The following is a 26103-nucleotide window of genomic DNA, read 5'->3' as shown; positions in this document are numbered from 1 at the left end:
ACTGCCTTTCCCTGCAGGCCTGATCACCCCTAACTGCCCTCCCTTGTAGGCCTGGTCCCTCCCAACTGCCCTCCCCTGCTGGCCTGATCACCCACAACTGCCCTCCCCTGCTGGCCATCTTGCAGCAACTATCTTGTGTCCACATGGGGGCAGCCATCTTTGACCACATGGGGGCAGCCATCTTGTGTGTTGGAGTGGCAGTCAATTTGCATATTACTCTTTTATTAGATAGGATTGTTAGATAGGACTAGAGGCCTGGTGCACAAAATTCATGCAAGAGTAGGACTTCACAGCCCCAGCTGCCTCAGCCCTCGCAGCCAGCCCTGGCTGCCTTGGCCCTTGTAGCCCCAACTTCATCTGGAAGGTTGTCTGGAAGGTCATCCGGACAGTTGTTCTGCTATTTGGCTGTTTAGTTGATTTGCATATTATGCTTTTATTATTATCCTATCTAATAAAAGAGTAATATGCAAATTGACCATACCTCCACTACACCCACAAGTCACACCCACCAGCCAATCAGGAGCAAGTATGCAAATTAACCCAACCAAGATGGCTGCAGCCATGGAGCGAGCAGGAGGCTTGGGTTTCCCCTGTAATGGAGGAAGCCAAGTTTTCAACATACCCTGGCCATCCTAGGCCTCCACTCAAAGCTACAAAGTTTCAATTACAGAAGATAAATAAATCCCAACAAAAATGGTGGCAGCCATGGAACTGAAGAGAGCAGGAGGCTTGAGTTGCCCCCGGAGATGGAGGAAGCCAAGCTTTCTGCACACCCTGGTCGGCCTAGGCCTCTACTCAATGCTACAAAGTTTCAATTATAGAAGATAAATAAATCCCAACAAAAATGGCTGTGACCACAGAGCAAGCAGGAGGCTTGGCTCCGCTCAAGGCTACAAAGTTGCAATTGTAGAAGATAAATAAATCCAAGATACCAGGGCCTCTGCTTGGGTTGCCGGGGGGGGAGGGGGGGAGGCGTAGCCAGCCTGCAAACCACCACAGGCCCCTCACCCAGGCCGCCCCATGCCCCAAGGGAATCCCCACTCTGATCCGGGACACCCTTAAGGGCAAACCAGCCAGCCCCCACCTGTGCACCAGGCCTCTATCCTATCTAATAAAAGAGTAATATGCAGATTGATCATCACTCCAACACACAAGATGGCTGCCCCCATGTGGTCAAAGATGGCTGCCCCCATGTGGACACAAGATGGCCATCACAAGATGGCCAGCAGGGGAGGGCAGTTGGGAGAAACCAGGCCTGCAAGGGAGGGCAGTTAGGGGTGACCAGGCCGGCAGAGGAGGGAAGTTGGGGCGACCAGACTTGCAGGGAAGTGCAGTTGGTGGGGACCCAGGCCTGCAGGAGAGGGCAGTTAGGGGCAAACCGGCTGGCAGGGGAGCAGTTAGGCACCAATCAGGCTGGCAGGGGATTGGTTAGAGGGTGATCAGGCTGGCAGGCAGAAGCAGTTAGGGGCAATCAGGAAGGCAGGCAGGTGAGCAGCTGGGAGCCAGCAGTCCTGGATTGTGAGAGGGATGTCCGACTGCCCGTTTAGGCCCGATCCTACCGGGATTGGGCCTAAATGGGCAGTCGGACATCCCTCTTGGGGTCCCAGATTGGAGAGGGTGTAGGCTGGGCTGAGGGACACACACACCCCGTGCACGAATTTCGTGCACCGGGCCTCTAGTAAATATAATAAAAGGCTAATATGCAAATCGACCAAATGGAAGAATGACCAGTCAGTATGACACACACTGACCACCAGGGGGCAGATGCTCAACGCAGGAGCTGCCTGCTGGTGGTCAATGTGCTTCCACAGGGGGAGTACCGCTCAGCCAGAAGCCAGACTCACAACTGGCTGGCAAGCGCAGCGGCGGTGGTGGGAGCATCTCCTACCTTCACAGTAGTGCTAAGGATGTCCGACTGCCAACTTATGCCTGGCCGGCAGTGGGACATCCCCCGAGGGCTACCGGACTGTGAGAGGGCACAGGCCAGGTTGAGGGATCCCCGAACGCACAAATTTCATACACTGGGCCTCTAGTATAGATATGTTTATTAAAATATCATTTCATCAACTTTTTTGTACTGAATTTCTTTCATTACTTTCATGTTAAAATTATAGATCCCAGGGAGCAGTGATTTGTATTCTATATATTATCAGTGCCCGGCTTTATGTCTGATACTCATAGTCACTCAAAAAATGTCTGGTAAATCCTTGCATGAGTAAGTAAACATTTACGTGTCTCCACACATGAAATAGAGGATATTTAAATCCTACGTAATAAAAGACTAATATGCAAATCAACTGAACAGCGGAACGACCAGTTGCTATGATGCGCACTGACCACCAGAGGGCAGACGCCAATTCAGGAGCTGCCTCCTGGTGGTCAGGGCACTCCCACAAGGGGAGCGCCACTCAGCCAGAAGCCGGGCTCATGGCTGGTAAGCATAGCAGCGGTGGCGGGAGCCTCTCCCACCTCCGCGGCAGTGCTAAGGATGTCCAACTGAGTTGGACATCCCCCAAGGGCTCCCGGACTGCGAGAGGGCACAGGCTGGGCTGAGGGCCCACCCCCCTGCCCGGAGTGCACAAATTTCATGCACCGGGCCTCTAGTATACTGTCATTGTCACTGCACTGACAGTATTCAACTGAGTACTGAACCCTAAAATATATTCTCCTAAACAAACAGGAAACTAATTCAAATTTAATTAATATGAGTTATGTGAAGAAGTTATGGCAAGAGAAGACAGAACCACTCAAAAGAAACCATGACCAAAATCTGAAAGATTATATTATTTATTTCAAAAAGGTAGGCCTTTGGTGTAAAAATTATTCATTTACATAACACCAACATACCTTTTCAAACATATTACCTGCTAGTCCCCTACACAAATTCCTCATTCTAGTCAAATAATCTTTTCATTATCTTCCGTAAGATCCCATTTCTCTATTTTCGCTCACTTAGCTCTCCATGCCTAAATGCATATTATTCAAAGCCAAACTCCTCTATAAATCCTCTATAAACTATACTTCCCCAAAATACAGTAGTCCTCCTTTAAATTCCTATGGCATTTAATTACACCGTCATTCACTTAGCACCTGTGCACATTTCACCTTGCATTAATAGCTCCCTATATATATCTTTACCATTTAAATGTTAAGATTTTTATTTCAGGAATCATGTTTTAAATTTCACTGATTTTATTAACCACTTGAACAGAGTTTCATATATAAACACATATACAGGTAAACCATTGAGATGGTTTCTAAAAAAAATCTTCCTTACCTTCTGTTCACCATGGATATAGAAGTGACAATAGATTTATTCAAAGCAAAAAAGAAGTCAGATGGCAATACAATTAAAAACTTAAGTATACAAAATCAAAGTGTTCATATAACTATAATGTGGATACTAATAAGCCTGCTAATTTTTGTAGTACTGATTTTTAAATGCACTTAATATCACAGAAAACACTGAACCTTTTCTACTTTAACTAAAAGAAATGTCATTAGAAGCATACTTTAAAATTGCAACCTACTGATTGAAGATGCTCTTTAGCCTCCAATACTTTTCTCTTCATGGTATCTAAGGTTCCAGGACAAGACTGACCATAGCTTGCCGGTCCTGGACTATGGGAAATAAACTTCTTAAAACGTTTCTCCCGGTTTTGTAGACTATGACCTCCTTTTATATTACACTAAATTGAAGAGAAAAAATGAAATAATTAAAAGAAGCACTTTATAATTAATACCTATTTGATAAGTACATGTTTATATGAACAAATAGTTTTTAAACCCAACCTGAGAAAGTTAAGGCCCTTGATTGAAGATATAGTCCTAGAAAAAGAGGATGAGAAATTGACAATGATAGCTGTCAGTTTTAACTCTAAACTCAAACTAAAATTTACTCAGAGCACTCTAAGAGTATGCAAAACTCAGTTTTAGAATAGGAATCAGAGACACAGGTGTCTCCAAAGCTGTGGAGTAAAAATAAAGAGTGTATAGCCAAGCCAATGTGGCTCAATGGTTGAGCATAAACTTATGAACTAGGAGGTCACAGTTGGATTCTGGGTCAGGGCACATACTAGGGTTTCGGGCTCAATTCCCAGTGTGGGGTTGTGCAGGAGGCAGCCGATCAACAATTCTCTCTCATCACTGATGTTTCTACCCCTCTCTTCCTCTCCCTTCCTTTCTGAAATCAATAAAAATATTTATTTTAAAAAGAGTGTATGCTTACAGGTTCATGGAGAATTTATACCTCTGAAATGAGCTAAAAAATTCTGTTCTTTATACTGCAAGGAAAAAGTAAATCTTCTAAGCTTGCTAGGATTATTTATTTTTGTGAATAACATTTTGGTCATCTCCAATGATATTTATTTAGCTGTACTGGCACCTGCTAGATTTTATGCTCAGATTAATTTTAAACTTTTTTTTTTTATTGCAGAGAAGGCACTAGGAAATGTCTTCCATGCCTAATATCTGTGTTCTCCAGAATCAGAATTATCAACTGGCTAATTCCAGTTTATTCAGATAAAATTCTATCGTACTAGTTTCTATAAACAGTTATAGTGCAGTCACTCCAAAGATGATTCATAATAGTGGTTGGCATTTGACTAATCAGATACGATTTTTTTTTAAGTCACTGATTTCCCAACAGATCTTTTCACATGGTATGTACATGTTAGTTGTTCACAATCACTATTAACTGAGCTTATCTCTAGTTTGCATATTATTTGCCTTATTTGGCTTTTAAGAAATACACAATAGAGGTCTTCTTTTAAAAAATGAACCAATTATATTCTTAAATAGCCAATTCACTATTAGATTATTGTTTTAATAAGGTCAGAATTCCTATGTTTAAAGAGACTAGATCTATAATAAACTTTAATGATTTTGCAAAAAACATTACAAGTTATATAAAAAGTTAAACCACACTAAAAAAGAAGGCCTCCTCAAATTTTGATTATTTGAAAGCCATTACTATGGTCTCCGTGATCTTAAAGCTCAAACTGCAATTTAAATTTACATTGAATACTTTTACATACAATTTAAAAAATGATCTAGAGTGGTTTTTTTAACTATGATACAAATTAGCCAGAATATTTTCAGGTTATTCTTATTTCATAATTACAATTCTACTGATTTTATAAGAGGTTACAAAAGGAACTGCCATAAGTCAGATAAATGACCCAAAAATATATTACCGATTATGCATTTTATATGAAAACCTCTGAGAAAATGGTCTTACTACTTTTTGAGTACTGACTTTTGTCTAAATACTATAGTTATTTGATGAATTGTTATATTGTCAGCAACTCCCCAACACTATAGGGGCAATTCTCATCTGAAGGATGAGAGCATGTACTGTATCATATGTGATATCCTATCACTCACTCTAGTGAGAGATATCTCTCAGATCAAAAATCAAACCTAATTTGACCATCTATTCCGAGGCCTACATAATAAAAATTATGAAAGAAACTATTTGTCTAGACCCAGAAAAGAGATCCCACATCTAGAACCATTCTCATGTAGAAAAAACAAGATGGTACCTATCAAGCAGAGATAGGTCAGAAACTGGAAAAGACCAGGACCAGAAAACGTAAGTGAAATTTGTACTGACACTTTGAAGTAAGAATCCTAGGAAACAGGATATGAACAGAACAAGGCAGGTAACTTAATGAGCTAATTATCTATTAAAGGATCAAAAGCCTGCACTTTGTAAACTTGATTCTTCTCTTTTTATTTTAATTCCTTTATTTTCTTTTCTACTAAACAAACTTCCTTTCAAAAAACTCAGCATGCTTCATTATATTCCACAAATGAGTAAGATCATGTGATATTTATCTTTCTCTGACTGGCTTATTTCACTTAGCATAATACTCTCCAGGGGTGGGGGGTGGAGGTAAGAGATGAACCAAAGGACTTGTATGCATGCATATAAGCATAACCAATGGACACAGACACTAGGGGGGTGAGGGCATGTGCTAGGGGATGGGGTGGCTGGGGGGAGGTCAATGGGGGAGAAAGAAGACATATATAATACTATATGTAATACTTTAAGCAATAAAATAAAACTTAAAAAAAAACTTAGCATGCTTTAGATATGCTAAAGGAAAAGTATTTTGCCATGACTGGGCAAGAGTTATAAAGGCAAAGGTATACCCAACCTCCCTCCACCACCACCCCCCCCCCGACTTTGGAATAGTGATGATAACCATAATCAAAGTGAAATAACTTTAAAGAGATACAGATAACCACAGAAGACCAAATTATGGCACACAGTTTCAACACCTAAATGTTCTACTTAATAAAGCTTGAGGTATTTTGTATTTTACACTGCAGGTAGGCCCTCACAACCACAACCCATATTTTAGGTTTTTCAAAATGTCATTTGAAGTCCCTAAATAATATTTACTAAGTATTACTGATAGAAAGCAACATTTCAACCTATGCTTCCAAAAGAAAAGTTTTAAAAAAAAGAAGTTAAATACCTGCATTAATTTCCAATAGTATTATCCCTTTAATTATGTTCCCTATACAGAATAATTATGTAAACTATGTCACATTACAATCATGTTTCCTAATTTATCCATTTAAAATGAAATAAACTTTATTTTTTAAACAGTGTGATAAATGCACACTTCTTAAACTTCTAAAAGTTCTGCAAGTATTTTGCCTAAAACTACCCCTCCCCCCAAAATCAACAGCAATAAGTAAATAAATTAGAAGTAATTTTACAAACCAAGGAAATGAATCTTCTTCTGGCATTTGTTTAAAATTTTAAGAAGAAAAATAGAGACTACTAGAACTTTTTTCTTGATCACTCATATAAAAAAAGGGAGAATTCCCAATTCCTTATTCTTTAAATCCAAGAAATTTACCCAATTTGAAATACAGTAAATTTTAATCTAGATTGTACTTTATATTATCTCACATGGAATTGACTAAAATCAGTATTAACATAAAATAATATTCCAACATCCTGACACGGCATTTTTAACAAGTTTAAAATCTACCTATTGTGTATTTTACTACATTTCCTTCTTAGAATACTGGGGTTATGTATCAGTTTTAATAAGGGAACTGTTAGTAGAACTAGAAAGCCCATACATCCATTAATATGCTAGTCTGTGGGCCATGGCATGGAAGTAGGAATGACACTTCTAATGATTACATTTAATGACCCACTATCGAATGTTTTGCTTTTTGTCCTCTAAGCTCTAGCATTCTCAAAGTTTTAAGACAGAGAGAAGCAACATATGTTCCACTGAATTGGAAGCTGAGACCACCAACTGACCATTCCAGGCTCTTTATGCTATAAAGCAAAAAGCAAAATAAGGACCTAGCCAGTTTGGCTAAGTGTTTAGAGCATTGCCCCAAGGACTGAAGGGCCCAGCATGTGATTCCAGTCAAGGGCATGTAGTTCAGTTGCAGGCTCAATCCCCAGGACTGGTTGGGGTGTGTATGAGAGACAACCAATTGATGTGTCTCTCACATCAATGTTTCTCTTTCTCTGTCTCTCCCTCTCCCTCTACTCTCTCTAAAAATCTATGGGGAAAAAATATCCTCTGGTGAGGATTAACAAAAAAAAAAAAGAAAAGAAAGAAAGAAAGAAAGAAGAGAAGAGAAGAGAAGAGAAGAGAAGAGAAGAGAAGAGAAGAGAAGAGAAGAGAAGAGAAGAGAAGAGAAGAGAAGGGAAGAAAAGAAAAGAAAAGAAAAGAAAAGAAAAGAAAAGAAAAGAAAAGAAAAGAAAAGAAAAGAAAAGGAAAGGAAAGGAAAGGAAAGGAAAGGAAAGGAAAGGAAAGGAAAGGAAAGAAAAGAAAAGAAAAGAAAAGAAAAGAAAAGAAAAGAAAAGAAAAGAAAAGAAAAGAAAAGAAAAGAAAAGAAAAATAAGAAGGTTAGTCCATTGACTAAGGTGTTAATCTGACCAGGTCTGAAAAATAAGACTAATGAAAGCCAAGGTGAGATGGAACACCAGGGACACCCTGCAGAGATTCCTCACAGTGTAATACAATGAAAATGCTAAAAACAAGTTTATTTAAAGGTGAAACAAGCCTGAGAATCAAGAGCTCAGGGTCGCCCAAACTGGTGTGGCTCAGTGGATAGAGCGTTGGCCTTTGGACTGAAGGGTCCCAGATTCGATTCTGGTCAAGGGCATGTACCTTGGTTGCAGGCACATTCCCAGTGGGGGGTGTGCAAGAGGCAGCTGATCGATGTTTGTTTCTGACTCTCTGTCCCTCTCCCTTCCTCTCTGTAAAAAATCAATAAAATATATATTTTTTTAAAAAGAGCTCAGGGTCCTTAGAACTGAAGATTCTGATCACCCCACCAAGCTAAAAACTCTACCAGATAAAGTGCTTATTGAAAAGATGGGGAAAGTGGAATGAGTAATGGAAAAATCTTTAACTACCTATAGCCTCATGATCAGTTACAGAAACAAAATAAGTTCCTACCAATATTTCCTTACTTCTTCCATCACTTTCCATCTTTCTTTCTTTCCCCCATCTATCATAAAATGGCAACACTAATAATGTTGAAGTGTATTGAATGCCAACTATAATCAGGCACTGTTCTAAATGCTTCCTGACATTTAGTCCTTAGAAAAAGCCTACAAAGTTGTTACTCCTATTTAAAGATGAGGAGGCCCAAAGAGCTTAAAGGTTAAGATTAAGTCTCACAGCTTAATCAGTAAGTGGCAGAGACAGATTTTGAATCTATGTAGTCTACCTCTAGAGCCTACAGTCCAAACCACTTCTTTATAATATCTCATGTTATACTTCCTATTTAATCTATAGGTTGCCGAATAATGAAATAGAAATGTGAAAGAACAAGAGAACTAATGGCTTTGATCTATAAATCCAGGATTCATTTAGCAGTGACACTGTAATATCATCTTTACATGCAGTAGCTGCTAGATAGTAATTTGGCTACTCCTGGGAAGATATACTTGAAAATTATATGTAAAATAATTGCTTTTTATAAATTACATATATATGGGAAGAATAACTCAGTGTGTGTGTATGAGTGTGTGTGTGTGTATGTGTGTTGTGTGTTGTATACATGAGAGAGAAGAGAACTGGGCAGTGAAGGGGTGAAATGTAATGGAAATCAATTGTTTTAATCTATCCAGCATCTCTTCTATTATCTACTCAACTAGAGGCCCAGTGCATGAATTTGTGCATGGGTGGGGTCCCTTGGTGTGGCCTGCGGAGATTGGGCCAAAACCAGCAGGCCAATGCTGCCTGCTGCTCCTGCCTGCCGCTCCCACTCATCCCGGCCCGCTGTGGGCTCATGCCCAATCAGTCCTGATCAGGAGAGGCTTGCGACAGCCCATCCCGAAGGGGATGGGGGGTGGGGGGGTCAGGACGCAATCGGTCCTCTGGGTGGGCAGTGGGACACCCCTGTCGGCCCAGGATCCAGATCCATTTTGCTAACATTCACGCTAGTTGTTGGGAACCACCTAGCGGCCACTTTTATATCATTTCTTCCTTGTGGAGTGTCTAGGGAGAGGAAGCGGCTGCGGTGCCTGAGGCTAATTTCCAGGAGGCCAGTGGTGCTGTTGGGATCATGCCAGCAGTGCCAGTCCATTGGTACCTGGCCCGTTCTCCAGAGATTGGACCTGTAGGACTACTGAGGGAGTGAGTGGCTGCTGCCGGGCTGGTGGGCCACCAGGATGGGTCAGTCAGCTGAGCAGCACTCTTGCTGTGGGAGCGCACTGACCACCAGGGGGCAGCTCCTACATTAAGCGTCTGCCCCCTGGTGATCAGTGCGCATCATAGCGACCAGTCTAACGATTGGTTGTTCGGTCATTCGGTCGCTTAGGCTTTTATATATATAGATAACAGCATATTCATTAGCCTTGAGATAATCAAATCCCACCCCCTTCCATAGTTTTGTGGGGGGGGTTAAATTTTTTTTAATTTTTTAATTTTATTGAATTTATTGGGGTGACATCCTAATAAAAGGGTAGTATGCAAATTAACCATCACTTTGTCACAAAGATGGCAACGCCCAGTCCCCTCAGCCCCGCCAGAGTCCCCCAGTCCTGGGGGGGATGGCCGCTGAGAGCGGGCAGCATGAGCGGCCTGGCAGAAAGCTTGCTTCATCGACACGGTGATAAAGCAAGCGTTCCGCCTCGGCCATGAAGGGCCTCTGGGCAGTGGTCGCGGAGCATCCAGGGTGGGACACGGAGGGCCTCTGGGTCACGGAGAGCCTATGGGCAGCAGGCATGGAGCAGCCAGGCCCCGCAGAGAGCAGAGAACCACGGGGAGTGGGCCTAAGACGTCAGGGCTCCCAGATTGGAGAGAGCTCCCCTGAGGGCTCCCAGACTGGAGAGAGTGCAGGTCGGGCTGAGGGACCCACCCACCGTGCATGAATTTCGTGCACCAGGCCCACGAAATTGGTTAATAAAATTCTATAGGTTTCAGGTGTACAATTCCATAATACATTATCTGCATATCATATTGTGTGTTCACCACCCAAAGCCAAGTCCCTTTCTGTCACCATTTATCCCCCCTTTATCCTCTTCTACCTCCCACCATCCCCCTTCCCCTTTGGTAATCACCACACTGTTATCTGTGTCTATGAATTTTGGGGGTTTTCTGGCTTAATCCTTTCAAATTTTTCACCCAGCCCAATAACCCCTCTTCCCTCTGATAGCTAAAATACTTTGTGGTTTTAAAGTAGCTTACAAACACGGGATCTCCTATCCCTGAAACCACAGGTGTTGTTCCATAATGAAACTGGACCAATCAGATTCTCCCTACTGAGAATTTTAATTTTCAGTGGAGCCACACATAAAAAAATGAAAGGAAGCAAAAAAAAATTTAAAAAAACACACAGAAGTAGTAGAAGGAGGAGAGAAGGAGGAGGAGGAGAAGGAAAAGGAGATGAAGATGAAGAAGAAGAAAGGTGGGGGGAAAGAGGAGGAGATTAGAAGAAGGAGGGGGAGGAAAAAAAGAAGGTGGAGAAGAAGGAGAAGGAGAAAGTAAAGAAGAAATGTAAGTATATCTAATGGCAGTTTCCTATTAAAAGGTGCAGAAGTTTCTACTACTGAAATACCTAGAATTATCTTAGTCCTATCCTGCCTTAAGACTTAACTATTCAATCTTCCTTTAAGTGTATGAGCTACTCAAGTTCCTTTCCTATAAATCTTTCATGGTAAACCTAGTATCTATCTTTAAAATCTATTTTATTGCTTGTAACCAAAGTCTACTAACTAACAGAATGGTTGCTATTATCAACTCAGGGAGACTAATGCAAAAGTTAAGGCCTCAGTGACTGCATCTGGGCCTCCAACAAGGGAGATAAGGTCTGGTGGGGTCAGCTAGGAGTCATTATTTATGAAGGCAAAGTGTGTGGAAAGAGTAGAAGGTGAAGTTCGTGAATATGAAGATACTAGTAGCCCTGCGCACGAATCCATGCACCAGTAGCTCTCTGCCCACTGCCCCACCCTCCTGTAGCTCCTCCCCCCCACATAGCTTGCTGCCCTGCCCCCTCCTGTAGCTCTCCGCCTCCTGCAGCTCTCCGCCACCCACTTGTAGTTTGCTGCCCCACCCTCCTGCAGATCCGTGATCCGGTCATTACACGGTCGGTCATTATGCCTCACGGCATAATGGATAATTAGCATATTCCTCTCTTATTATGTAGGATTGGAGTTACAGCTACTGTTTTTTAACATGAATGGAATATCAAAAATATTCTTGTCACACACTCTTGAGACTATATAAAATTAGGAGACATATGATTCAGTTTCAATAGCTCTGGCTTTACAGTATGTGTTCAACCAGCATTGAAACACATTTACTTTCTCTTATTCTAACTACAATATATAGATTGAAAGGAGAAATAAGATAATATGAAGGGGAAAAAATCAATTGACATGATAGTCTATTAAAGAAAGCAAGCATAATTTTAATTAACTTATATAATTATAATAATTATTATAAACTTACCTGTTTTTCAGAAACATTATAGTATGCTGGACCTGGAATAGCTTCCTCAATGTTAGGGGCAACAGTGTTTCTGGCAACCAAAGAAAGGAATGGTGCATAGCCACCTATAAAAGTAAAATCATATCAGCGGCAGATAATATTCCAATGATTTCAGAGAAAAAGCACTCAAAATGTATAAAAATCACTTATTAACTTCAACTGTTGATACTATACTATCAGAACTAACAGCTAGCTACAGAAATTGTTGCACTTTAAAGATTCTAATGTAAAAGCAGAATTTGTGTTAATATATATATTAAATATAAGAACCTGGATTTGCTAAACAACAGAAAAAATACCTAAAGAAAATAAAAAACCGAAGTCTGTTTCCTTCTAAGCATATTTGGTTGGGATAAAAATGGCAGTTATATTTAGCTGATAAAGTATTTTCATCCTCCAAAGACCACTGTTTTGTATTTTGGAACAGCATCTATTATTTGAAGAGAATAACATATATAAATTTATAGAGACAGCCTAAGTAGAAATAACTTAAAGTGAGTTTATAACAAGTAATTAATAATGGTCCTTGCTTTGATCTATAGTTGGATTGCCTCACCCCAAAGTTTTATAAATAAAAGTTACAAATTTCACTGTAAAAGCAATCATAAACTTAGACAAACTTAGTAGATAGACAGTAGACAGACTTAGCCTGCTAAAAGACTGATAAAATATTTCAAGAAAATTAGTATAGTTCAAGCAACATAGATATTAAAGAAGAGATGGGAGCCCTAGCCAGTTTGGCTCAGTGGATAGAGCATCAGGCCATAGACTGAAGGGTCCCAGGTTGGATTCCGATCAGGAGCACTTCCCTCAGCTGTGGGCTCAATCCCTGGTCCCGGACACATGTGGGAGGCAACCAAGCAATGTGTTTATCTCATGTGGATGTTGCTCTCTTTCTGTCTCTAAAAAAGGAAAAATATTGCCTCCCACTCTCTCTCTAAAAAGAAAAAAGGAAAAATATTGTTTGGTGAGGATTAACCAGAGAGAAGAGGGGAGGGAAGGGGAGGGGGGGACGGGAGGGGAGGGGACCTTACCCTTAAAAAGCAATAGTCTATCAAAGATCAAGAAAAGAACTAAAATGAGGGGAGGGAAGGAAAGGGAAGGGAAGGGGTGGGGAGGGGAGGGGAGGGGGGGGAGGGAAGGGGAGGGGAAAGGAAAGAGCAGCTATAGTCAACAGGTAATAAAAGAATGAAAGTGAGGACTCAAAATTGGTAAGAATCTTGTACACTAACAGAAATTGAAGGATAGTATGAAATTTTTTATGGTGATAATTAGAATAGTTTAAAATCTCACTAACTCAGACTAATAATAAAAGGTACTCATTTTAAAACTAGAAATAATGTTTCTTTTCAGGCCCATGTGTATTAAAATGTGACTGAAATAAAATATTATTTATTTGTGTTAGGTATTACAACATAAAAGGAGTAAAATATAGACCTTACCCTTAAAAAGCAATAGTCTATCAAAGATTAAGAAAAGAACTAAAATAATTTTAAATAAAGAAAAATATATCAAGTGCCAAAATGCTTAGAAGCTCAAAAGAGGGGAACTTTTCAACCATGCTTAGATGATTAGGAAAAGCTTCATGGATGATGTTAAAACTTTGATGGTTTGAATTGACTGTCCCAAAGCAAAGAGAAAAAAACACTTGGATAGTAACAAAGACCACAAGAACAGAAATCCTTATAAGGAAGCCAATGTTCATTTTGAAAAGGCAAGGGTTGTTCAGTAGAGCTGAGAAACAGAGGACATCAGAGAAATATTCCAACTCAGGGTAAGAAACTAGAGAACAATACACAGGTTTCATTCAAGACACACAGATAGCACACATAAATTAAGCTATAGATTATATAAAGTCAATAGTGCAAACTACCCAAAAAGTCTTCTTTCAAGTGGGAGGAAAATAAGTCATATAAACAGGAAAAGAGTCAATGAAAAGAAACAGATCTAGAAATGAGAAGATGGAGTTAGCACATACATTAAAGCAGTGGTTCTCAACCTTTTTAATGCTGCAACCCTTTAATACAGTTCCTCATGTTGTGGTGACCCCCAACCATAAAATTATTTTCGTTGCTACATCATAACTGAAATTTTGCTACTGTTAATGAATCATAATGTAAATATCTGTGTTTTCCGATGGTCTTAGCCGACTCTGCTAGCGGTTCTCAACCTGTGAGTCGCGATTGGACTGCCCCAATAGGTGCCAATAGGGCAGGGCCAGTGCGGGGAGGGGCCACGGGAGGTTGGCCAGCCCCCCGATCTGGTTGGTTGGCAAGCCGCAGTGCACATCATGGTGACCAGTCGTTCCAGTTGTTCTGGCCGGTTGGCTTTTATATATATAGACTAGAGGCCTGATGCATGAAATTTGTGCACGGTGGGGTCCCCTCAGCCCAGCCTGCACCCTCTCCAATCCAGGAAACCTCAGGGGATGTCTGACTGCCGGTTTAGGCCGACCCCCGCCGGCCTGGTCGCCCCTTACTGCCACCCCTGCCAGCCTAGTCACCCCCAACTGCCCCCCCCTCTGCCAGCCTTGTCACCCCTAACTGCCCCCCCTTCCAGCCTGGTCACCCCCAACTGCCCCCTACCAGCCTGGTTGCCCCCAACTGCACCCCCTGCCGGCCTGGTCGCCCCACGCAGCCTATGTTCGGTCATCCATCCATTTGTTTCGGTCATAACAGCCCCTGACTTTTTATATATGTGGATTATACCTAATGCTTACAGTTAGGGTGACACACTGTCCTAGTTTACCCAGGAAACAGGACTTTTAGGGCTAAAACCAGGACATGTCTAGATAAACCAAGATGATTGGTCATCCTATCATAGAGCCCTGCATATTAAACAATAAATATTGAATTAATAGGTGCTATTCTAAATTACACCTTTAATCATTTATTCAACAATACTGAATACTTTATTATATGTCAAAGAGAGGCAGTGAGAGTACAATAATGAATAAGCTAAAACCCTGGCCTCAAATAGTGGGAAAGCCAGACAAATAAGTAAATAATTACACTATAAATAGTGCTGCTAATAATTATGGTATAAAATTTAGGAGATGAGAGTTCTGGGGAATTAGTTGGTGAAGGGTAAGACAAGTTTTATTTGGGGCATATGGATCTATTGGCATGTAAAGTGCAAACTACAAATGATAAACTGTCAGGTAGGAAGAAATTAAGAATATAGAAGAGGAAAAGATTTCAAAAGAAATAAATTTAGTTTGGGATATATTGAGTTTGAGGTGCCAACAGCAGGAGATAAATCAAACTGGCATGAAGCAATAAAATCAGTCCATTCTGAGAAAGAAGGTGGGCAGCATGTGATTAAAAGTTCCATCCCCACAACTATAACCACAAAACAAAAACAAAGAGTATTCTCAACATAAAAGTAGACCTTTAAGTATAAAGAGCAGCAATTTTCAACCTTTTTCATCTCATGGCAACATGAAGTAATTACTAAAATTATGCAGCACGCCAAGAAATATATGTATATATTTTTGCAGATCTGACAAAAATAGGTATAATTTTGATTCATTCACTGGATGGCTATTGTGTTGGCTGCTGTCATTTTTTTATTTGACAATCTAAAGGAGAAGAGGTCAGTGCCCCTGACTAAATAGTCAGAAATAGCATGTTTTAAAAATTCTTGCAGCACAGGTTGAAAATCACTGATATTGAGCAATCACATTAATATTGTTTATTTAAACTTAATAAAGATAGACTGTACTTCCTGAGATGATCTCCCTAAATTCTGATTGACTAATAAAATAAAATCATTATTGTTGGCATAAGCACATGGGCATAAGTACAAGACCACAGACAGCTCATGCTTCTGTGGCAAATAAAGCTAACTGCTCTCCAATCAAAGAAAAAAAATGGGAAAGAATATATTTAGGGGCTGATGTCACCCAGTTTAGATAACTAATATAGAACCAATACAGATAAGTAATATACAGCTAATGTGAGGTGCCATTTATTATGTAAATCAAGCTCAAAAACCAATGAAATACTCCTTAGCACAATAATACCAGGAGCAGTCAGATTATTAAAGGGATTATGTTTTTAGCATATTTTACCAGCCCGGTTGTCTCTTGGGAAATTTTGCTTTGATGAGATAAGATAAGCTTGCTTCTCAGATAATTGTAAGAAAATCATAAATAGCTCTCATTACTCTGGAATTGGAATATCCATTATCTCTCCTACTCCTGAAATCAGAACAGCTAAATCCTCTCCCTTTCAGGCTGCAAATCTAGAAAAGTCTCCCTGACCAAATGGCCAAAAGCCAAGGCAATGAAGTTTGAAAATTAGGGTGGAAAGAATTTTCTGAGGAAAATCTTACAATACATTGCAGGATTGACAGCCACAGTAAAAAGAGAGCGGTAATTAGGAAAGAGAAATGCTAAAAACAAAGAGTATTTGCTTCTTTCTTTTGAAGATCTAAGACTCTAAAGCAGCAATTTTTAGCCTTTTTCAGCTCATGGCACATATAAACTAATTACTAAAATTCTACACACACCAAAAAATATATTTTTGCCAATCTGACAAGAAAAAGCGTATAATTATAATTTCAAGTCACTCAAACAGGGCAGCTATTGTGGTGATGGCACTTGTCACGTTTTTTACCTTGACAATCTAAGGGAGAAGAAGTCAGTGCCCATGACTAAATAGTAAGGTATTGCATGTTTTAAAAATTCTTGTGGCACACCGGTTGAAAATCACGGCTCTAAGGTCTTCTCCTCTTGTGTAATTCAAAGTAACAAGTTATATAAAGTCCCCACATCTGCTCTTCATACATCACACTCTATAAAATCTACCTGTCCCTTTATTAAATTATAGTTTACATTTAATATTATTTTTTACTAGAAGCCTGGTGCATGAATTCGTGGGGTCCCTCAACCTGGCTGGTGATCAGGGCCAATTGGGAAGGGGAGGAACTGCCGTGGGGAGGGACTGTGGGAGGTCGGCCCCAGCAGCAAGCTAACCAATGGCTGATTCTGTGAGGAATCGGGCTCCCACCTCCCTCCTGTCAGGGTCCGGGGTGCAGGTAAACCAGATTCTGGGCTGTCAGGGCACAGGCAGCAAGGTTTGGGTCAGTGCACTTCATAGTTACCAGCTGGTTGACTGGTGGTTCTGGTTGTTCAACTGTTCAGTTGCTAGGCTTTTATTATATAAGATTAGTTTAAGGTGTACAGTATAATGGTTAGATACTCATATACTTTACAAAGTGTTCCCCCTGATATTTCCTGTACTACCTGGCACCATATATAGTTATTACAATACTAGTGTCCTGGTGCATGGATTCATGCACATTGAAAGGAAATTAATTAGAAGAAATATTTTAATATTGCTATTCGCCCTTTCTCTATAATAGAAGTGTCAACCAAATTCACAATTGACAATGACAGATCAAAACACACATGTGCGATTTGCGCCAGCGAGAGCTTTATATGTAATGTGCATGCGCCAGTCAACTTAGCCTTTTAAAAATATAGAATAAACTTGCTTAATTAGACCTGTTTTCTGATTTAGCTAAACTTTTTCCAGCCCAGTGAAGCACCCCAACTTCTCTTTCAGCTAATTGTCAGCAACACAGCAGTAAACAGCAACACGAAGCAGATTATTATTGTAGATCATGCAAGGAGGAAAAAAGGGTAAAATATTTAACTGTAGCAGTGTTTGACTATATTCTGTGCAGTGAGAAAAACTAAAGTCATTTCAAGTGCCGACATTTCTTACTTCTTTTCAGTCGGGTCTAGTTTCTAAACTTTTTAAATCTCCGTTTTCCAGCTAATGAAAAGAAAACAGGATTCTACTGAGTCTCCTATCAACCTACTCCAGGACTTCTGTGAGGATCAAATGAGATGAGGCATGGGAAAATGCTTCACAGACATTTGGTTAAAGTATAAAATGTTTCCACCTGCTATAAAGCAAGTTGTGTTCCTGGGCTGAAGAAACTCCAAGGAGGCTAGTCGCTAGGGAGAGGAAGCTGGGCATTGCTATGTGACGTCATTATCCAGCACCCACAGTGACCATTTCTGGGCTGGGCTGGACTGTGGGCTGCATTTTGCGCCATGGGGTCTTAGCAGCATTGGCTGCGGTTTGGTGGGGTGTCGCTCTAGGGTGGTGGAGAGGCCTGTATCTCACTTGGGGGAAGCCAAGTGTTAGTTTGTCAGCACCAGGTCCGTGATGCCATTTATTTTAAAACTAGAGGCCCAGTGCACAAAATCTCATGCACTGGGGGGAGTCCCTCAGCCCAGCCTGCACCCTCTCACAGTCTGGGACCCCTCACTCCTTACCGCCCTCCTGCAGCAGAGGCAGGAGAGGCTCCCGCCACCACCACTGCACTTGCCAGCTGTGAGCCGAGCTTCTGGCTGAGCAGTGCTCCCCCTGTGAGAGTGCACTGACTACCAGGAGGCAGCTCGTGCATTGAGTTTCTGCCCCCTGGAGGTCAGTGCATGTCAGAGCAACAGATCAGACAGACACTTACCCTTTTAAATATATATACTAGAGGCCCGATGCACAAAATTCCTTCCCCCAGCTGCCAGCACCAGCTTCCCTTGCAGCTGTGGCAGCTTGCCTCAGCCCTCGCAGTCCCGGCTTCACCCGGAAGGTCATCCAAAAGGACGTCCAGTCTAATTAGCATATTACGCTTTTATTATTATAGAAGATTGCTGACTATATACTACCTGACCTTTAATTGAAATATCTGTATATGCCACTACATAGCCCAATGTATTACTGATGTTAAAGAAGGGTAAAGCAAAATATACCTAGGAAAGAAATTATAGTTCTTTTAAATTATCTTGCCAGGGACTTAAGTATAGAAATGACCAGAGACACCTGTACCTCCTATCAATTATCAGCATGTCATCAGTAAGTATTTCTGAACAGGATGTATAGAATGCAGCTGCTAAAAGTTGTCAAGCATGGAATTCTCTAGTTTCCTTCATATATCAACAAGGTGCAATTCTATAAAACAGTATAAGAAGGGCCTTGCAACATCCTATTTACTGCTCTCTACATAGAGTTCACGAAGGTCATATTATATGAGTTTTTATACTGCTATGTCACTCACTAATTTTTTTTATTTTATTTCAAGAATTACTGTAGGGTTTGTTGATTAAAGCACTTGTTTTGAGCTAAAATCTGAGAATAACAGAGTAAAAATCCTGGTATTGCCCTCAAGAAACTGACATTTTTGTGCAGAAGCCAGATTAACAGATACTTGCAAGATAGTATCAAAGTGCTATCAAAGGTCAATAAGGAGTCAAAGAAGAAAGACTTAAGAAAGAGTAGAGGCAGAGAATAACCTCACTTTACCTGAGTCTCAAAGAATAAGTAGGAATTAGCCAGGTGAGGAAGGAAGAGAGAGCATACCAGGCAAAGGTATCAGGAGGTACAAAATCATGGAGGTGATTAAGCATGAACTTCTAGAAAATGCAAAGTTGGAACTGCTGATATGTAGGTTAAGTCTTGGTGGAGGTGTGCCTGGAAAAATCAGTAAAGCAGGAGAGCAGATCAGGGATCATATCATGAAGACTCTTATGTACCATATTAAGGAATTCAGATTTTAATCTTAGTTTTAAAAACAAATAACATAACTATTATGATCATGTGAGCCATAAGACAGAAGTTGGATTGGAGACTAAAATAGAGAGAAACCAGTAATGTCTTATGGGTTTATTTCAGAAAAGAAATAATGATACCTGAACTAAAACAAGGATAGTTAAATGAAGAAAGGGGACTAACTTGAGAGATAATAAGAAGATAGAGTCAATAGGTCTTTAAGATCAATGGAATGGTCAGTCAGAGAAGAAGAAGGAGTCTAGAATAATTCTAAAGCTTCTATACTAATAAAAGGGTAATATGCTAATTAGACTGGGTTGATCGGCCATCTTCCAGACATCTGACTTTCTTCCAGACAAATCCATGTGGTGGGGGCCAAGGCAGAGGCAGTTAGGGGTGATCAGGCTGGCAGGGGAGAGCAGTTAGGGGCGAGATCAGGCTGGCACGGGGTTAGGGGTGATCAGGACGGCAGGAGAGGGCAGTTGGGGGTGACCAGGCCAGCAGAGGAGTGCCATTGGGGGCATTAGGCAGGTGAGTGGTTAGGAGCCAGTGGTCCTGGATTGCAAGAGAGATGTCTAAACAGGCAGTCGGACATCCCCCGAGGGGTCCTGGATTGGAGAGGGTGCAGGCCAGGCTGAGGGACAACTCCCCTCCCCAGTGCACGAATTCATGCACCAGGCCTCTAGTAAATTTTATAAATGACTGGTAGGTAATTTTTTTTTTTAAGGAGTCAGTAATGGTAGGGAAAATGATGAGTTCAGACACTTGGAATTTCAGAGGCCAGAAACCACCCAGGTGGAGATGTCCAAAACAGAAATTGGCAATGTGGAGAACTTAAGATAGGGAGAAAGCTCATCTTAGAGATATAAATCACCTATATCTCTAAAGACTTTCTTTTGGGAAGAATCAGAATGTGGATAGTGGTTGAAGCTATGGGTTTGAATGGGAAAGTACACATGAGAAAAGCAACAAGCAAATATTAGAAAGTACAGTATATAAACATTTAAAAGGTGTTTAGGAAAATGTAAACTTTTAAAGAAGACTATGAAGGGTTGGTTAGAAATAGAAAATGATTCCCTGACTCAGAACGTGTTAGGCACTGTTCCTAACTGGTGTGGCTCAGTGGTTGAGTGTCAACCATGAATCAAGAAGTCACCGGTTTGACTCCCTGTCAGGGCACATGCCTGAGTAGTGGGCTCAATCCCCAGTAAGGGGCATGCAAGGGGCAGCGAATGATGTTTCTATCTCTCCCTCTCCCTTCCTCCCTCTCTAAAAATCCATTTTAAAATATCCTACCTAATAATAGACAAATATGCAATTGACCGCACCTTCGCTATGCCAAAGCCACGCCCACCAGCCAAGCCACGCCCACCAACCAATCAAGATGAGTACGCAAATTACCCCAACCAAGATGGCGGTTAATTTGCATATCAAGACAGCGTAGAAAGAAGCCAAAAGCTGTAGAAGGGAGCAAAGCTGCGGAGAAGCAAGCAAGCCGGGGGAGGAGAAGGGAGGAGCGGAGGGGGTCCGGGGGAGAAGGAAGGAGAGCAGGCGGGCTGGCAGAGAAGGGAGAAAAGCAGGCAGGCTGGTGGAGAAGGCGGGGCAGGGGAGAAGGGAGGAGAGCAGGCGGGGTGGGGTAGAGTGCAGCAGGAAACCCTATTGCAGGATTCTTCCTGCAATGGGAATGCTAGTTTAAAATAAAAACAGAGTGGTCAGTTATGCCAAAATAAAACCATAAGTGTAATCATTGGTAGGTAGTAAATTGTTAGGGAGTCATTGTTTTAAACAACTCAACTGCATTAAAGACAGACATGGTAAGCTCCAAGGATATTGATATCAGATGCTGAAAACTACTAAAACTCAATATTAAAGCAAGGACAATTGACAAATCTGTACTCCACCCAGAGAAACCTAAATTAACCTCATATACTAATCTGATCAGTCATATCGACTGAGTCATGGATTCTGGCATTTGTTTAAAAATACAAACATAAAAAAATACATAGTGTAGGAATAGGGAAAATGCAGGTTAACAAGGAAAAAAAACTTTAATTTGAATGGTATTAAACTCCACAAAATCAGCAGATTAGGAAAAGCAGAAAGCAAATTGAAAGTATTTAATTTAATAAAAATCCCTCCTAAACTCACTAACTGCAAACAAATGAGGAGAGTGAATAATTACTTAAATTACCCATCCCCACTTCATCTCTCAAGAGTATAGCTTTGCTTTGCACAGAATGGGGGAGTAAAGGGACTCTCACTAAGGATGCTCAAAGAGAACATGGGTGTGTTCACACCAGAGGCATCAATCTGAAGAAATACATGGAACCATCTTCAAATGATATTGCAAAACAGAAATGCAAACGTTACATTTTAGTAAATAAATGTCTCTCTAGCTAATGGGAGGGCAGGCGTGTGAAGCAGACAGGGTCACAAGGGGAGAAGGCGGCAGGCGGTCAGCACAGTCTCACACCTCCCCGGCACGCCTGAAAGAATGACGTAGGCAGCATCGCGGAGTCAGAAGGCCTGGCCACGTGCCTGCGGGCCTTGTGACATGGGACAGACGATTTTACCAGTTACCGCCTGTAAAATAAGGCTGGTATTCCCCGCCTGCTTCGTGTTTTGTGACACGTGGGAAGGGGTAGGGTTACGTTGACCGCCCGGGCACACCCGGGCACACCCAGGCACACCCAGGCACACCAGGAGGCTTGCTTCTCCTCACGTCTTACCTGCGGCCTGCTGCTTCAGGAAAGGCACCTGGTAGGACCCGGGCCCCACATGGTCCTCAGTGCTGCCGCCGTCAGCATATCTGAGCACGCGGGGAGCCCGATCGTACATAGTGGCGGGAGGGCTTGGCAGGGGGCGGCCGGAAGGGGATAAAAACCAGGCGGCTAGAGGAGGTGCGGAGCGGAAGGAAGCCCTCACAGTCTGAGGAGCGGGCGGCACCTCCGGCAGAGGCTGTCTCCCCACCTGCTCAGGGTTCAGACGGGCCCGAGGAGATTCTAGCCCCGAGGTAACGTGGAAGGGAGCTGAACGGACTTAAGCCATCTCACACAATCACTTGTTCACCAGGTAAAAGCTGTGGCTCGCCTCCCCGGCAGGAGATTAAAGGACCGGTCTCCAGGCCTGTGCTTCCGGCGCTGGCTCCGCCCCGGAAGTTCCTGGAGAAAGGCTGAAGGCTCTTCCCCAGTGAAGTCCAGGGAGCATGCGCACAGCGCTGAGCCCGCCCACTTGCCCCACCCTGAGCTCTCTCTGTCAACTGCTGTGGGTCCCGGGTTCTCAGAAAAGCTCTGGGAAACGAGGCAGTAGTAGAGGAGTTAGGGCTAACTTGACTGATGCATTTTCCCAATAAATGAATTAGGGCGACATGGAAGGGACTAGCAAAAACTGTGAATGGAAAGCTAAGCCTTAGCGCAAAGCAGAGCCTGGGTTCTGCCAAGCTCACCGCCCAACCCCTACTAGACAGCCCCGCCCTCACAGAGAAGCACCAGGGACTTGATCCCATCGGTAATAGAAGCTGTGCTAGAGAGGAAATAAGCCAGTCAGAGGAAGATAAATATCACATGACCTCACTCATTTGTGGAATATAATGAACAACATAAACTGATGAGCAAATATAGAACCAGAGACAGAGAAGCATCAAACAGACTGTCCAACCTATGAGGGAAGGGGGGGAGGTTAGGGGTGAGGGGGTAAGAGATCAACCAAAGGACTTGTATGCATGCATATGAGCATAACCAATGGTTGGGGGTGGGGGCGGCATGGCCGGGGAGGTTAATAGGGGGGAAAGGAGACTTATGTAATACTTGAAACAATAAAGAATTTAAATTTTAAGAAAGAAGAAAGAAAGAAAGAAAGAAAGAAAGAAAGAAAGAAAGAAAGAAAGAAAGAAAGAAACTGTGCTAGAGAAACCCAGGGTGTCTGGTGACAAGAAACGGAGCGGGAAAAAAGAGAAGCTCAAACTCAAGTAATGCAAGTGCAGGTAACTGGACGCTGCTTCTGTTGTTAGATGCCAGGCAAAAGCAACATTGATTCATCGCTGTTTACAAAGCAAAACAAAGGCATTGAGAAAGCGCAGTCCACTCTCCTAAACCAGTAGGTCTCTTAACCTTATGCAAAAGGAACTTTAAAGGTCGTAAGAAGTCTATGTCAGAATCCACCTCAAAGTTGTCTCAAGTCGTTTTTTCAGCAAGAATCATCCAGATTCTACTCATCCTTTTAAGGATTTAAACAAATCCTGTCTTGACCATGCCTTGCCCAAAATGAGCTATAGTACTTTAATTTGTTCCTACTACAAATTTTTATAGTATTTATACTCTAGAACACGGTTTGATACTCAAGTCTGTGAGTCACTTATTGTGGCTTATTTCATATATATCAGAATATTCTCCATACAAGGCTATATGCTTCTCAAGAATATATTTGTAATATCTTTTACCCTTACTCAATAGGCAGCTGAACAATTATTTATTCACTTAAAAAACCTTATTGGCATATGCAATAGGGTCAGTACCCTGCTAGGTTGTGGGGATACAAAGATACAAGAAAGTCCCCCATCCTCAGGTGTTCTGTGTCTAATGAAGAGACATGTATAATCCAATACCAGAGGTGACAAGAGAGATGTATAAAATGATGAGAAAAGAAATAGTGCAGGACTTTGGAAACCTCCTTCTACTGAAACAGGAATTTTAGGGGAACATAGGCAGACTTAGGGAATTTTTAGAATTGGGGTCCATGGAAAAACACACACAGGGCTACAGACTGGGAGAATATACATTTCCATAACACAAGGAAGCCAGGTGCAGTTACATTTCCATAAGACAAGGGAGCAGCAACAGGTATATTTCCATAGGACAAGGGAACTGGAAATAGCCAAAAAGGTCTATATTTAAAAAATAAAAAAGGAGGAAGAAAGCCCAGAGAGAATAGGAGGACAATGAGGGAGGAGGGCTTCAGCAGTTACTATAGTAACCAATTCGAAAGGGAATATTGACCAATCAGAGGGATATCAGGGCACAGGAACTGCAGCCTTTATAAACCATGGAAACAGGAAGTCGGTGGGACTCTTTCCCCCTCCCCACGTGGGAGTCTGTACTTGTTCTTCAATAAATCTCCACCTTTGCTATACTACCCTCTGTCCACGGATTCATTATTTGACTCTGGCGGACAAAGAATCTGGGTTCCAGTCCAAAAATTCCGTTTCACTCCCAGGAAACTAGATATTGATCAGTGATCCTTTCTCACTGGCTTCAATCTTTGCGTTCTTGCAGAAACCCTTGTAGTTCTCTCGCGGTTATTTAAGCTTTATTTTCTCAAGCTGCTGTAGACACCCACCTTCACAAATTTTTAAATATAAAATTATGACAAAATACTAAGTATTTTATGTAGAAGTTCCCTCACTAAAAGAGGAGAATATTTTCTTAAATGTTGAGCTGTACAAGGTGAGTTTGTATCAAAGAGGAGGAAATATTAAAACAAGGTAAAAATTGTAATTTGACAAACTACCATAGCAAGGTGATCAAAATTAATATCATGATGTTATATCAGTTGTATGTACTCTTGATATGATATGGTAAAAGTAGCACTTTACTCCTAATGATCTTCCCTTCAAAAACTCATAACCTCAGTCTAATAGGAAAACAAATGCCAACTGAGGGGAATTCTAAGAATGCCTGACTAGTATTCCTCAAAACTCATTGTCATCCAAAGTAAGGGAAGTCTGAGAAACTGGCACAGCCAAAAGAAGCCAAAGGGCACTTACCCAACTGCAATGCTGTAACTTGGATGGGATTCTAGAATACAAAAAGGATACTAGGTAAAAACTAAAGAAATCCAAATGAATTTTGGGTTAGTACATAATGTATCAATATTGGCTGGTTAATTATAGTCAATATATCATGTTAATGTAAGATGTGAAGGAAAACTGCGTGAGGGGTATAGACGAGGTATCTCTGTACAATATAACTTTTCTGGAAGTCTAAAACTGTTCTAAAATTAAAAGCTTATTTTAAAAGGAGACATGAATACCAGATAAAAATCACAGCTAAGTCTTTTTTTTTATAGTTATTTTATGCTTTAACAGTATTAGCACAATTGTTTCTTTTTTTTAAATTTCTTTATTGATTAAGGTATCACATATTTGTTCTCATCTCCCCATTCCCATCCCACACCCCTACCCACACATGCCCCACCCCCTTGTTGTCCTTAACTGCTGGTTAGGCTCATATGCTTGCACACAAGTCCTTATGTAACCTAACAACAAAAGATAATTCCAATATTGTTTAAGATTTTCAATATCGCAGCTAAAGATAGAATCCCCTCATTTTATTGCTTGAAATCAGTATAACTTTAATACCAAATGATTATCAAGGTTCTACTTAAAAAAGAATAGTACAGCCAACCTCTATAGTAAATATATAGGCAAAAATTCTAATGAAATAATAGCAAACAGAATCTAGCGCTGCTTTCAAATGATAATATATTAAGACCGAATAGGTATCTCAGAGGGAAGGTGGGGGTGGGAAGAGGTCAAAGAACTTGTATGCATATATGCA

General features: G+C 41.3%; 1 protein-coding gene across 1 annotated transcript in view; it reads right to left on the bottom strand.

Moving 5' to 3' along the window:
* Positions 1-22644, bottom strand: part of STPG2 (sperm tail PG-rich repeat containing 2) — a gene marked incomplete at its 3' end in the record, with an annotated part of 161879 nt that extends 139235 nt beyond the window's left edge. Inside the window, exons 1-3 of the mRNA XM_079799368.1 lie at positions 22279-22644; positions 11949-12052; positions 3531-3689 (exon numbers count right to left, since the gene is read on the bottom strand). Of these exons, the coding sequence (XP_079655494.1) occupies positions 3531-3689; positions 11949-12052; positions 22279-22387 (372 nt within the window). The 5' untranslated portion in view covers positions 22388-22644. The remainder of the gene's footprint in view (positions 1-3530; positions 3690-11948; positions 12053-22278) is intronic.
* Between the last annotated feature and the right edge of the window lie 3459 nt (positions 22645-26103).

Source organism: Cnephaeus nilssonii, assembly GCF_951640355.1.
Source record: "Cnephaeus nilssonii genome assembly, chromosome: 1".
Classification (NCBI taxonomy): domain Eukaryota; kingdom Metazoa; phylum Chordata; class Mammalia; order Chiroptera; family Vespertilionidae; genus Cnephaeus; species Cnephaeus nilssonii.
The sequence above is the reverse complement of the archived record's forward strand: the minus strand, read 5'-3'. Positions and strand labels throughout refer to the sequence as shown.